This window comes from Alternaria atra (assembly GCF_907166805.1).
Source record: "Alternaria atra isolate CS162 genome assembly, contig: 28, whole genome shotgun sequence".
In the NCBI taxonomy this organism is placed as follows: domain Eukaryota; kingdom Fungi; phylum Ascomycota; class Dothideomycetes; order Pleosporales; family Pleosporaceae; genus Alternaria; species Alternaria atra.
Window position 1 is genome coordinate 3,727,355 of NW_025091326.1, and position 12,248 is coordinate 3,739,602.

General features: G+C 52.3%; 6 protein-coding genes across 6 annotated transcripts; 3 read left to right on the forward strand and 3 right to left on the reverse strand.

Moving 5' to 3' along the window:
* Nucleotides 1-944: 944 nt before the first annotated feature.
* On the reverse strand, nt 945-2,295 carry ALTATR162_LOCUS8242 (uncharacterized protein; the record flags this gene model as incomplete). Its single annotated transcript, XM_043315872.1, has 5 exons — nt 945-1,175; nt 1,225-1,632; nt 1,689-1,895; nt 1,942-2,102; nt 2,223-2,295. The coding sequence occupies 5 exons, from the start codon at nt 2,293-2,295 to the stop codon at nt 945-947; spliced, it is 1,080 nt and encodes a 359-aa protein (XP_043171807.1).
* Nucleotides 2,296-2,900: 605 nt separating this feature from the next.
* Nucleotides 2,901-3,539, forward strand: ALTATR162_LOCUS8243 (uncharacterized protein; the record flags this gene model as incomplete). The annotated part of the gene is made up of 1 exon (XM_043315873.1): nt 2,901-3,539. The coding sequence occupies one exon, from the start codon at nt 2,901-2,903 to the stop codon at nt 3,537-3,539; it is 639 nt and encodes a 212-aa protein (XP_043171808.1).
* Nucleotides 3,540-3,565: 26 nt separating this feature from the next.
* Nucleotides 3,566-4,900, forward strand: ALTATR162_LOCUS8244 (uncharacterized protein; the record flags this gene model as incomplete). Its single annotated transcript, XM_043315874.1, has 1 exon — nt 3,566-4,900. The coding sequence occupies one exon, from the start codon at nt 3,566-3,568 to the stop codon at nt 4,898-4,900; it is 1,335 nt and encodes a 444-aa protein (XP_043171809.1).
* A 1,496-nt stretch (nt 4,901-6,396) lies between these two features.
* On the forward strand, nt 6,397-6,774 carry ALTATR162_LOCUS8245 (uncharacterized protein; the record flags this gene model as incomplete). Its single annotated transcript, XM_043315875.1, has 1 exon — nt 6,397-6,774. One exon carries the CDS (start codon nt 6,397-6,399, stop codon nt 6,772-6,774), a length of 378 nt encoding a protein of 125 aa, XP_043171810.1.
* Nucleotides 6,775-7,291: 517 nt separating this feature from the next.
* ALTATR162_LOCUS8246 (uncharacterized protein) lies at nt 7,292-8,155 on the reverse strand (the record flags this gene model as incomplete). Its single annotated transcript, XM_043315876.1, has 4 exons — nt 7,292-7,913; nt 7,970-8,030; nt 8,084-8,101; nt 8,152-8,155. 4 exons carry the CDS (start codon nt 8,153-8,155, stop codon nt 7,292-7,294), a joined length of 705 nt encoding a protein of 234 aa, XP_043171811.1.
* A 653-nt stretch (nt 8,156-8,808) lies between these two features.
* ALTATR162_LOCUS8247 (uncharacterized protein) lies at nt 8,809-11,091 on the reverse strand (the record flags this gene model as incomplete). The annotated part of the gene is made up of 4 exons (XM_043315877.1): nt 8,809-10,650; nt 10,701-10,811; nt 10,902-10,918; nt 10,977-11,091. 4 exons carry the CDS (start codon nt 11,089-11,091, stop codon nt 8,809-8,811), a joined length of 2,085 nt encoding a protein of 694 aa, XP_043171812.1.
* Between the last annotated feature and the right edge of the window lie 1,157 nt (nt 11,092-12,248).

A 12,248-nucleotide genomic window follows, 5' to 3' on the forward strand; every position in this document is an offset into this window, starting at 1 on the left:
GCGCGGGAAATGTGCTGAAAAGCAGTCCATCTGGCGTGTACCGGTTGGCGTATACGGCGGGGATGGAACGCGCTAGAGCTGTGTCGGCAAGCACTTTGTCCATAATAGAAGATTATTACCGCGCGTGAGGAGGCAAAGAAAGAGGGTGTAAAAATGAGAAAGAGGTTCTTGTTTATCTTTTTGCTTGCATGCATTGCGCGTGTGTCTCCCTGTTTTCGGGTTCACTACTTGGCTTGTGATACCATGTCATGCAGGTTGCTTTTTCGTCACTTTCCCCAACTGTGGTACTGGCTTCGGGTTTTGGGGGCGTGGATTGCCCGAGTCTGCCATCTTCTATTTATTTTTATTACTGCTTTACGTTTCTCTTATGATTGTAGGGAAGTATCCATGGATGCTCATTAATTACGCTGGAGTTCGACAGGCGTTCGAAAGAGAAGGGAGGGGGTGTGCTGCGACCGGTGTCCTGTTTCTGTACGTTTAGTATATTCGCGCACCTCTGCCAGACCGTTTGAACTCGAGGTACTACTGTAGATCTACATACCAGGACCCATAATGAACCATTACCAACAAAGAAGCGCTCGAATCGTTGTTCCTATGGATCTGGTGAAAGTGGTGGTAAGAAAGCCTGGAAGGAGCGTGTACTAAAGTGGTGCCAGTAGCGCTGGAGCTATGTACTCCGCACACTAAGACGTCTTTGCCTAGCATGTAGGCTTGCGATTACTTTGCAGATGGAATCACTTGGGACGAGTGGAAGAGGATCTTAGGGAATTAAAACGTATGGTATGAGTGTTGAAAGCCGTTCTCAATGCGTGGCTCGTATTGTAGTCTATCTCTCTATCTTACACCCACATGCATAGTCCAGTACCTTTTTATCTACCAACCACAACCCATAGATGCTAAACTTTTGCAACACTACAGCATATGTTGTGTTCGTATACAAGTGGCTACCTTGCCTTCTTGGCCATGGCCTTGCGTTTTCTCGCCTCGCCGTTGAGGTTGGATGCGGTAGCGTTCTGGATGGCGGCCTCCTCTTCGGTGAGGTTGGAGGTCTCGAGCAATGGCTCGTCGATCATCTCTTTCTTTCCGAGGACGCGCCCAACTGATTGGTTGTAGGCAAATTTGGGTAGCTTAAACAGGAGGGTGTCGTAGATAGTAGGCTTGGGCTCCTCATCGGGCTGGATACTGTTAGCTTCTCGATTATGTTGAAGAGTTGAGTGTACGTACGTCGACCAGATATTCGCCCTTCATTCCATCCTCGTTCTCAATCTCCAAGAAGACATTGCCAACGGAGTCGACGACCAAGACCTTGCCATTCTCGGCGACGATGCGCTTCTTGGCTCCCTGAGGACCAGAGATTACCTCTGCCTCAACCGGGGTGCTGATACCATCGGCACGCGCCTTCTTGACAGCTTGCGCCTTCTTGGGCTTGCGAGCATCCTTCTCCATAGCGCGCCTCTCCCTACGGTTGCGTGGGCCTAGCTCCTCTGGTGTATCCTCGGGCGAATCCTTCTCGAACTGTTCGGCGTTTACAGGTGCGGCGGTGTCATCGACTCTAGGGATGCCCTGAAGACCACTCTCATCACCCCAAGCAGTCTTGCGTGCCTGGCGAATGTATCTCTCCGCAAACTCTCCCTGCGGCGCTTCCATGACATCAATAGAGCAAAGTAGTGGAAGCCTCCACCGAAAACAGCGAGTAGACCGACGATAACTGAGCCGAGGCCAGGACGGAAGCGCTCGTAGTAGTAGCCAGAGCCCCTCCATGCTGGGAATCCGTTCCTTAAGAAATGGTCATAACGCTCGCGCTCGGGGCCCTTGAGCATCTTTCCAACAACCGAGAGACGCTGGTAGGAGGCGGTGACCTTCTTCAAGTGTGCCTCAATCTCCTTGTTGGATGGCTTTCCCCTTCTTGTTGTTGTTCTTGGCATAGTTGGCAACAAAGACCTTGCGGGCCTTGTCAGGGTGAAGTTCGCGCGACTTCTTGCGGAGGGCTTGAGTCAATTGGTCTTGAGACGCGCTGGGCTTGACACCGAGGAGATCGTAGAAGGTGACATTGGCGCCGTCTGCTTTAGCAACTTCGTCACGGATGCGGAAGATTTCGTCGTCTGCGGTAAGCTGTCAGCAAGTAGCTCGCAGCTGGAGCTGGGGAAATGCATGTGGGGAAAGCGCATATGTGGCCGGAAGCATGCAATGGAAGACGAGACACAACAGGAAAAGTTACGCACCCTCTTTAGTCCAGGCAGCTGCGAATGCTGCAAAGAGGCACAAGACCAATGCGAGCAACGCGTGAGATCTCATGGCTGGGGTTGATCCGGGAGGTTGCCAGGAGAGTTGGCGGGTCTTGGAGCAAGTGATAGGGAGGCTGCAGGCTTGTGCAGCCAGATGTTCAGTAGTGCCGTGAACCCGCTGTAGAGACGGAACGTGGCCCAATCAGTCTGACCGCTATGGACGAGACACAAGTGTAGCAGGCTCAAGGGATAAAGAGCTCCTCCTTGTCCCGATGCTGTCACGATCCTCCTTCACTCCAAATTTCCGAGTTCGAAACAAAAAATGTGGCCTCTCCAAGACTTGCATGTGAGACTCGGCTAGGGGGGGGATCGCGGCTGAAGGTTGAGCGCTCTGTGGCTGTGTTCTGTGGGCAGGCACGACCCTGAACTACGGGATTCGCGGCAGGGGCCAACAAAAGTTCCAATACGGACAGTGACACGCAACGCTCTCCTCTCACACCACTTCCACTTCACATACATTCACTTCGGCCGCGTCAGCTCCTTCACTCTCTCGCGCATCTTTCCCACCAACGTAAGGCAGCCATCTACTATAAACATCTCAACCTCATTCCTGTCAAGAGGACACATCTCCAGCCTTCGCTCCATCTTCCACCACTATCAGCAGCTGAACTGACCATGACTTCCCCCAAAGATCTCGAGGAACAACAGCAAACTCTCATCACCCCCGACGAACGCCAACAAGCATCACCTGCCCCTCAAACTACAACCAACACACCCTCCGTCATGTCGCGCTTCAGCATCCCCATCGATGCCCTGACATCCAGGATGAACCTCGGTGGGCGCTTCGACGGCCTGCGCAATACCTCCGTCTCCTCTCGATTCGCCAACCTGCGACCAATTTCCGAGTTCTTCGACTTCAAGCGCGTTTCCAAGCCCGCCAACTTTGGCGAGGTACAGAGCAGAGTCAACTACAACTTGGGCTACTTTTCGAGCAACTATGCCGCCGTTTTCGTCATGCTCAGCATCTACAGCTTGATCACCAACTTGAGGCTTCTCTTCGTCATCTGCCTCGTAGTCGGTGGCATGTTCGGAATCGGCAAGCTGGAGGGAAATGATCTCCAGCTCGGTAGCTGGCGCGCTACTACCTCTCAGTTGTACACTACGCTCTTCGTCATTGCAATTCCTACCGGACTTTGGGCCTCTCCCTTTTCTACGGCTCTCTGGCTCATTGGCGCAACCGGTGTCACTGTCATAGGTCATGCTGCGTTCATGGATAAGCCCATCGAGTCAGCTTTTTCCGAGGAGGCGGTCTAGGTGGTCGGCCGCGAACTCCTTACACTATGCCCTCATGGGGAAGACCACCAGGGGGCTCGTCGGGTGTGGGGAGATATTATGAGGGGGCGCAAGACGACGTGCATAGGTTTCAAGAATTGGATAGCGAAGACGAGAAGGGTGGCGTGATACTAGACCAGGCGTTTCAACCGGCCTTGAATGGCAAGAGCATCAATCCAGATGAGCTATACTTTAATGATATGGATATCGGGGCGTGGGAGGGCAGGACATCAGCCTTGGGTGAGGCGACATACCGGCCAGACCATAATTACCAAGAGCATCGTAGTGGATATCATGACGACATGGGTAACAACAATAATTCGGCTGAATACGAAGAGATACTTTTTCGACGAGTACTCGATAAGATTCGGATAGCAAGAGCAGCAGGAAATACAGACGTATCATTGAGTCAAGAAGAGCTAGAGGCGTATCACTCACGACTTTATGGTTCCAGATCGACGGCATTTCGTCCTGAAGCCCAGCCTCGACCAAGCAGTGCTTCCTTTCCCAACGATGCGGCAAGTGTGATCAGCGTTGATGCGACTAGCAAGCACGGCAGCTCCTCCAGGTCGAAGAAAAGCCAGCAACGAACCTCCATGTTTGGGTCAAAGTCGAAGAAGGAGAAGTCTAGCAGTCACAAGCGTACATCCACTACAGAGAGTCGTGCACCGCCGCCGGGCTTCGTTATTCCTGGCCCAGATGGGCAGCCTGTGTATGCGCCAATCAACGCCTATCAGGGCAACTTGGATCGTGAACGGGAACCCTTGCGCCCGGCGTCGCGTTCCGCGTCTGATACTAGTCATCACGCTTCCTCGCCCTCACATGCCAGCTTCTCTCGTGACATGCTTGGCGCCTTTCCAGAGTCCGTGTACGATTACCGCCCCACCACTCCTCCACAGCAAGGCCGTTCCATGTCTTCTCGACAAGCAGCGTACGAGGCCGATCTTCCACATGGCTCACGCACAAGATCGTCTTCCATTCAATCCGCTGGACTTGTTCCGTTTCCTGTGGAGCCCTACCAGTACCATGCCTTCAGTCCGGCGTCTTCTTCTTCACCGACTTCGCCTCAGCCGCAGTATACACGTAGAGTGAGTTCGGCAGTGTCTGAAGCTAGCTACACATCGGTGCCACGACGTGTTCCTGTTCCTGTCCCCGCATCGGTGACGCTTCAGCGAGCAGCACCTGTAGCGAGTAGTCACGTTGGCCAGTCGGATCCAGTTCTGGCTCCGCAGGCATCAAGTTCTGCCATTCCAGCTCTAGCTCAGGAAGCTACGAGGACCAGTGGCAGTGGACATGGAGGTGAGAGACGGCGGAAGAGTGGTAAAAGTAGGAAGAAAGGCTGAGGCATGTTGCTGTAACGGATCATGACAGATATCCCTTGCTCTTCATTTTGGTAATTATCATCCAATGGATTATTGCTTTCGTAGACATTGCATGAGATACAGGGCGTAAAAGACGGCCACGTATGTAGTGGGTCCTTGGTTATTCTGTTGTACTGATACATATATGTATTGTCTTCTCCACTGATGTGTGTTGTTCGATAACAGTCATTCAATCTGACTCTTAATCCGTTAAATGTGTCTCGACCGGGGAAAAAGTGTATGCAGGAACGGGTCGGCCGACTAAATCCAGACCATAGCACGTTTTGTTGAATGCCATATTGCGTGTACTGCATTTGCATCTTGCAGCAGCGTCTGGGCCTCGAACATTTGCAACGGCCTTGCAGGCACTTATGCCACAGGGGTGCGCGCACAAACGACGGTTGCACAAGGGAAACTTCGTCCGCAACCATGTCAAGAGTCTCGAAGCAGTATCAGATATCAATCGATATTGATGTAAGAAATTCGATGTCCATCTGTGTTGTATTTCTCTCGCCTAAAGACGAATAATCTACGCGATTTTCATGGTTCACGCACATCATCGTGCACTGCACAAGTGCCATCTGGGTCGGCATAAATCGAGGTGGCGGTACCTGCAGGGCTACGCAGGTCGCCCAACCACCAAAAAGCGGTCTGTTAGCTGCGACGATCATTCCTCTCAGCTCCACAAGTTCGCGCACATCTTTAAGCTGGCCAAAGTTCCTTCCATCACCAGCAAGCCCGCCGCGTTCCCCAACCGTGCCATATTTTGTGGTCTTCCTACCCGTTGACGTGTTCCCTACTAGTCATTTCTACATCCTGTTTCGCGCACGGTGGCCTGTGTTGTCATAGCAGCTTGAAAGTTGGGTTGCGCGCTCCGATTTAGTCGATTGGTAGGGCGTCCATCAGGCAAGGCAAGGCAAAGAAGCAGGGAAGAGCTCTATTTTATGAGGCGAACAAGAGGCGATTGAAGCCCAAAAGACCCACTCCCTTCACCGGACTTTTGTTGCGACAGCTCTTCTAAGACCCTGGACGTCGTTGCGCTGGCACAAGACTCACAGTCATAGTCATTGCTGTCGGCAAACCTCATCCACACGCATATACCATATCAGCATAGTTTGCGCTGAATGCGCTGGGCGTCAAAGTACACGTTACACCATCGCATCCCGACATCTGTTGTTCGCGCACATACATTGCGACGCTCGTCAACAACCAGCCTTGGTGGATCAACAACACCACTTACAGCATCTCTCAACCCAAAACCAACTCTACTTCTACCTTCTCCTAGCAACACAACACACAACAGCACTATGGGTAGCAGTTGGAACCCCTTCTCGACAGGTTCGCCCTCACGGCGCTCCTCGTCCTACCGCCCCGGCTACGCATCCTCCTCCTACTCCTCCTCGTCGCGCCATCACAGCTCAACATCGCGGTACAAGCGCTCACCCCGCGACTCGTACATGCAACACCTCTATAAGAAAATGCAACACTTCCTCCGAGAAATCTGGCGCTACGCCCAACGCCACCCCTACAAAGTCTTCTTCATGGTCATCATGCCCCTCGTCTCCGGCGGCGTCTTACACAAACTCGCCCGCCAATTCGGCGTCAACCTACCCGAGATGGGCGGACCGGGAGCAAGAGGCGGGTACGCTGGCTCGGGCCATCACAGCAGCAACAGCGGAGGTGCCAGTGGGGGCTACTACGGTAGTCAGGGATATGGCATGGAGAGCAGCCGGAGCGGCCCGAGTAATGGTGGCGGAGGCATGATGGCTGGACTAGGCAATATCGATATGCAGAGTGTGGCGGGCGGAATCGGTGGACTGGCTAGTTTGGCGAGTATGGCAAGCAAGTTCATGTAAAGCGGAAGAGAGGCTGACGCCTTCTTCTCCTTCTAGGAACGGTTGAGAATATCTTTACTATTACGAGGGTGGTGGGGAATCTTACCGGGAGTCGGAATGATTGGTGACATGAGGAGACGAGGAAGAGATGGGATATTGGCAGGCACGGGTAGTGTTTTGGTTTGGTTCTTTGTTGCACGACGTTACGACGGCACGACGAGGAGAGTAGATTGGGTTTCGAACCACATCCTCTCCTGTTTTGATTTCGGGTTGTTTATGTTTTTATTAGAGATATCCCTCCTTTGCGTAGGCTTAGACTTACATGGCGTTCAGATACAAATGCAAATAGCTTGGTTCATATAACTTGACTCGCCTTGTAAGCGTGCGATTCAGTGACAACACAAAGTACATGTTGATAAATAGTTCTCGTTCTAAACCAAAGGTGAAAAGATACCAAAGAAACTCTCAAGGATATCATCAGTCATACAGCCCATGTCAACCCATCACTTTCCACACCTCGTCCTCCCACCATGCCACTTTAACCAGATACCACGTTAGCAAAAACCTTCGCCGCCAACCCACTCAACAACCTAGCCTTGTCCGCCTGCGGCATCTCCTGGAAAACAGCATAAACACTCTTCCCCTTGGTATCCCTCACAGCCCCCAACCTATTTCCAGCAACAGCACCGGCGACCATGCCAGGGAAATTTGCCACGATAAAGCCCATAGCACCTCCACTCAGTCCGCCCACAATGCTCCAGAACTTGCCTGTAGGATGCGCATCCTGATCCGCCATACCCTCTTCCCGTAGCATCTCCTCGAAGATGCCGCCGAATTGTTCTTCAGAGAAGCGGTTGTGCGACTCCTCTGTGTTGCCAGCTGGGGCGCTGCCGAAGCCGAATGCGGACCATGGGAAGCCTTGGGCGAAACCTGCACCTCCTGCGCCTGCATTGTTGGGAACTTCTTCGTCAAAGTCAGAGTCTGATGTTGCGGTGCTGCCTGTGAAGCTGTTGTAGGTGCGTGCGGCGTCGTAATCGCGACGGCGTGTGGGGTCCGATAACGTGTAGTAGGCGTCGTTGATCTGTTGGAAGCGTTTCGTGCGACTTGCGCGTTCAGGGGAGTCAGAGGGAACGCGGTCGGGGTGGTGTTTTAGTGCTGCTCTGCGACATATGTAAGAGGCTGGGTAAAGTGGTTTGTGGGGAGGAGTGAAGTGTACTTCTTGTAGGCATCGCGGATTTGCTGCTGAGTCGCTTTCGAGTCGACTTCTAGAACCTTGTCTGTGGTATAGTATGAGCTTAGAGTCAAGTACCACGGACCTATGCGCGCCTACAATAGTCCGCTGGAGGAGCTGCTTGGGGGTTAGCTGAAGTTTGATTGCCAGGCTGCTATGTATCTCACCCATAATGCTGGCTTGTTTTAGAAGGCTTGATATGTAGCTGGAATAAAGGTTATGGTCGGATTGAGTAACAAGTGGGTGATCTAAGTAAGAAGCAAGCTTTGAGGTAAGTGAGGTGGCATGCAGATACGAAGAGTAGTGGGAAGGATCAGGGCCAGGTACGCGGCTCACAGCAATGACGTAGACGCGAGAGGTCCAGCCACAGTGGCTTCACGTCTGCACGTGAAAGCAACTTGTCCATGTGCTCGAAATGTGTCAAGGTTGACAGCCATACACGGCCTTGCCATAAGGTTCTAGAACTCCTAGGTTCGGATGTAAGATAAATTTAAATGTGCACATATAATGAATAGGTTGAGCCCGTCCTTGTATTGAATGAAAATGAAGCATACAAGTTGACCTGTTTAGGTTTGAGCGAGCGCAGGTGCCAATCTATAGATGTGTAGAATGAGATAGTAATTAATGTAAAGGCGATGCGGCGCACCTCCTAGCTAGGTATCATACAACAAACCTCACCTACAACCCCGTCGGTCTCATCACCCCTTCCTACTCTTCTTTGTCATATCCAACACCACACTTGGCTCCAAATCAAAAGTATCAACAAAAAAGAATTTCCCCAGTCACTTACGCACAGTCAAAGCAGGTTGCGAAACTTGGCCCATCTACCGCCTGAAGGTCGCACTCAAGCCCGAGAAAGCGTCGGGTGAATGTCGACCACCCATCAATCCCGAAAAGTCCACACTCTCGTTGCTAACATGCCTTACACCAGGTGTTTGTGCAGCGGATAGTGCTTGTCCTTGTGGTGCACCGGACATACCACCAAACGGGTTTGAGCGTCCAGGTGCTTGCGCAGCAGGAGTTGAAGCTTGCACAGCTGTCGGTTGAGCTTGCTGTTGTGGCGTTTGCTGAGGAGCTTGCTGAGGCTGATTGTATAGCGAGAGAATTGAAGCATTCTTGTCAAAGGGGTTAGAGCTTTGTTGTTGGTACAACTGCTGTTGGGTCTGGAAACTCTGCTGTTGAGTCTGGTAGGTTTGATGTGGATCCTGGGGTTGATAGCTTGTTTGTTGCGTCTGCCAGGGGTTCGCCGTCTGGGGAGTTGAAACCTGGTTATACTGTTGCTGTTGTTGTTGCTGCTGCTGTGACCAAGGGTTAGGCATTTGCTGCTGTGGAGGAGCTGACTGCGGTTGAGATGACTGCTGCAGTTGCTGCTGCTGGAATTGTTGTTGCTGTTGCGACCAAGGATTAGGCATCTGCTGTTGTGGAGTAGCGGACTGCGGCTGAGATGGCTGTTGCTGTTGCAATGTTGACTGTCCGAATGGATTTGAGCTCGCAAGATTGGTCGGTGTAAACATTTGGCTTTTGGACGATCTCAGGAAGGGATTTCCGGGACTTGAGGGATTGGACATAGATTGGTACTGCGGCTGTTGCGGAGCGAAGAAAGAACTGTATTGCTCGGGTATCTGCGGCATCGGCGGTGGAGTAAACGACTGGTTGTAGGGGTTTGTTTGAGGGAATGATGACGGTTGCGATTCACCGTAGCCTCCAGTTCGGTTTGGGAATAGGGGTTGCTGAGGTTGCTGAGGCTGTTGATTCGAGATTTGCATACCCTGGAAAGATTGTTCGAGATTTTGCTGCTGTTGATCCCATGGGTTTTGTTGATAGCCGAAGTTCTGTTGCTGCTGCGGTTGTTGCTGAGGGGCCTGTTGCTGAACATATCCTTGAGACGCTTGTTGTAAAAATGGGTTGTAGGAGCTTGACGGATAGGCTTGCTGTGGCGTCGGCCCTCCATAGGATGTTTGCTGGGTCTGGAGCGGAGCGAGCTGTGGTTGCTGCTGGGGAGCGTGAGTAGGCGCATCTAGCGCATCGAAAGGGTTTGTAGATGATGTGGTAGCGGGTGCGGTGCTCGGTGTGTCGAAGGAAATGCCATTGGAAGTAGGCTGCGTTGATGGTGTCGGTGTACTTCCCCTCGATCTGCCAGGGTCCTGCTCCCCCAATCTGATCAAAGCCTCGACTGCCCGGTCCAAATTTCCGTTCAGTCCCTTTAGTACCGTAGAATTGCGCTTATCGTCTGGAAAGCCCATATCCCGAAGCTGCGCTAGCTTCGAATCCATGCCGTCGCCCGAAGTGTGTATGTTGGAACCGAAGACCCTGGAAGGTTTGTTGATCCGTGGCGGCGATTGATCTTGTTGACTGAACCCACTAAGACCTGGTGATAGCGGAGGAGTCAGATTTCGAGGTGATGTTGCCGCCTTTCGCAACCCAAATCCAAAGCGACCAGTCGGCTTCGGTGGTAAGGGTGGTGGTCGGTCCTCAGAGCTCGTACTGCCCGTGTTCTGTCGCGTGCCCGGTCGTGAAGCGTCCAAGTATATCCTCTGCTCATATTTTGCCCGTATGTATCTTTCCATAGCACTGTCCACCTCGTCGATGTCGATGGGTATGGAGGGCTTGACGTTACGCGGGTTATACGTCTTGTTCGATTCGACATTACCAATGCGCTTCATGTTCTAGCCAGTTATCAGCAGGGCCTGAACCGCTGAGGTCTGACAGCTCTTACGTCTACTTGCGCATTGTCCCACTTATCCATACTCAAGGACTTGACCTTGGAGATGTGCGTCCCCAGCTTGCGATGCAGGGCTGCGCATCGCATGCACAGGAAGATGCCCAGCTACAACATACGTCAGTTTTGTGTTCATGGTCGACGGACGATCGGTTCTTAGGGAAGTATAGGTTCGTCGTGTGATATGGGAAGACTTACGCTCCAGCTCGCCCATCCTGTGTAGTATAGTTAGCATTTGGGGCTTTCCGAACGGCATGCGCCTACACGACTTACCTGGATTCCGCGCACCACAGTCTGCGCAAGTTCCATTGCCGGGAACTGTCTTGATGAGTTCCTGTAACGTACGCTCATTACGCGCTTGCTGGCGCTTGTTCAAGGCCGACGCCATCTTGTCTGGAAGGAGGAAGCGGTTCGGGCGGAGGTCGATGATCGGGGCGCGGCAGAACGTGCACGAGAGCAATACGTGGGGGAAAGGGGGCTTGAGAGACGGCAAGAGGGCGCATATGCAGGATTACCCAAGAAAGAATAATTCCATAGCAAAGCAAAACATGAGCACGGAAAGGGGACTTGGTAGGGCCCTTAGTTGACACACGCGATGACGAGTAATGCATCCGTTCCACATTCACACACATGGCAACCCGCAGAAGCTCCAGAACCCTGCGTTTCTGGGCTATATGCGGCATCATGCCCCTGTCTGAGCTTCGAACATTCCACCCGAAAGTCCATCGTCCCCCTACCAGCCTGTCGAGAGGGGACAGCTTACGACAGCGCCTGAACAACGTGCGCGCTCAGTGGCGCGACTCAGAGACGCTGCCGATCTGGTTTTTGAAGGGCCGAAACCGCCTCTTTCGCTGCCGGTCGGTCGGGCACAAGACGATTAAAGGCTGGCAGGCGTTGCAGTCGTCGTCACTACCTCAGACTCCGAGAGAAGAACCTCCCAGCAGACGCCGACCGAAGCTAGCTACATACTTCTTTGAGCACGCGGAAAAAAAGAGCATATTCAAACGCCTCAGTGAAGGGATGTATGGTCACGCAGGTGGCTTCAAGCAACATAGAAATCGAAGCAAAAAGCCTAAAAGTGCCAGGTATTACTCTAGTGACGCAAATATGACAACTATAGAGATGATGAGCTCAGTATAGCCGTTGATTAATCGTCCATTTGTTATGATTGTGTGTAAAGAAGAGAAAGTGTGCCCGAGCTGCGACGAGAATTTCAGGTGGGCAGTGCCAAGAGCTGCTGACAAAGATGGGGTCCGAGCGGGATAATTTTCATGTAAAAACAAGCTCCGGCTCGCTCTTCTGCTCATCAACAACTTCGCGATGTACAGTTTGCGGCACGTGCTCCTACGCAGAATGATCAGTCTTTGTCGTTCTTCGAGTCGTCGCTGCTGTGCAGGTTGTATGCTACTACCCCACTATTGCCTGCTCCCTGGTTCAGCTCTTCATGGCCTGGAAGCAACATTTCTCTCTGTGGGAGACTGAAATTGGTTTTTAGCAGAGCCGTGTCTTCTCCACCCTACCCATGAACATCTCGTGGATGTGTAG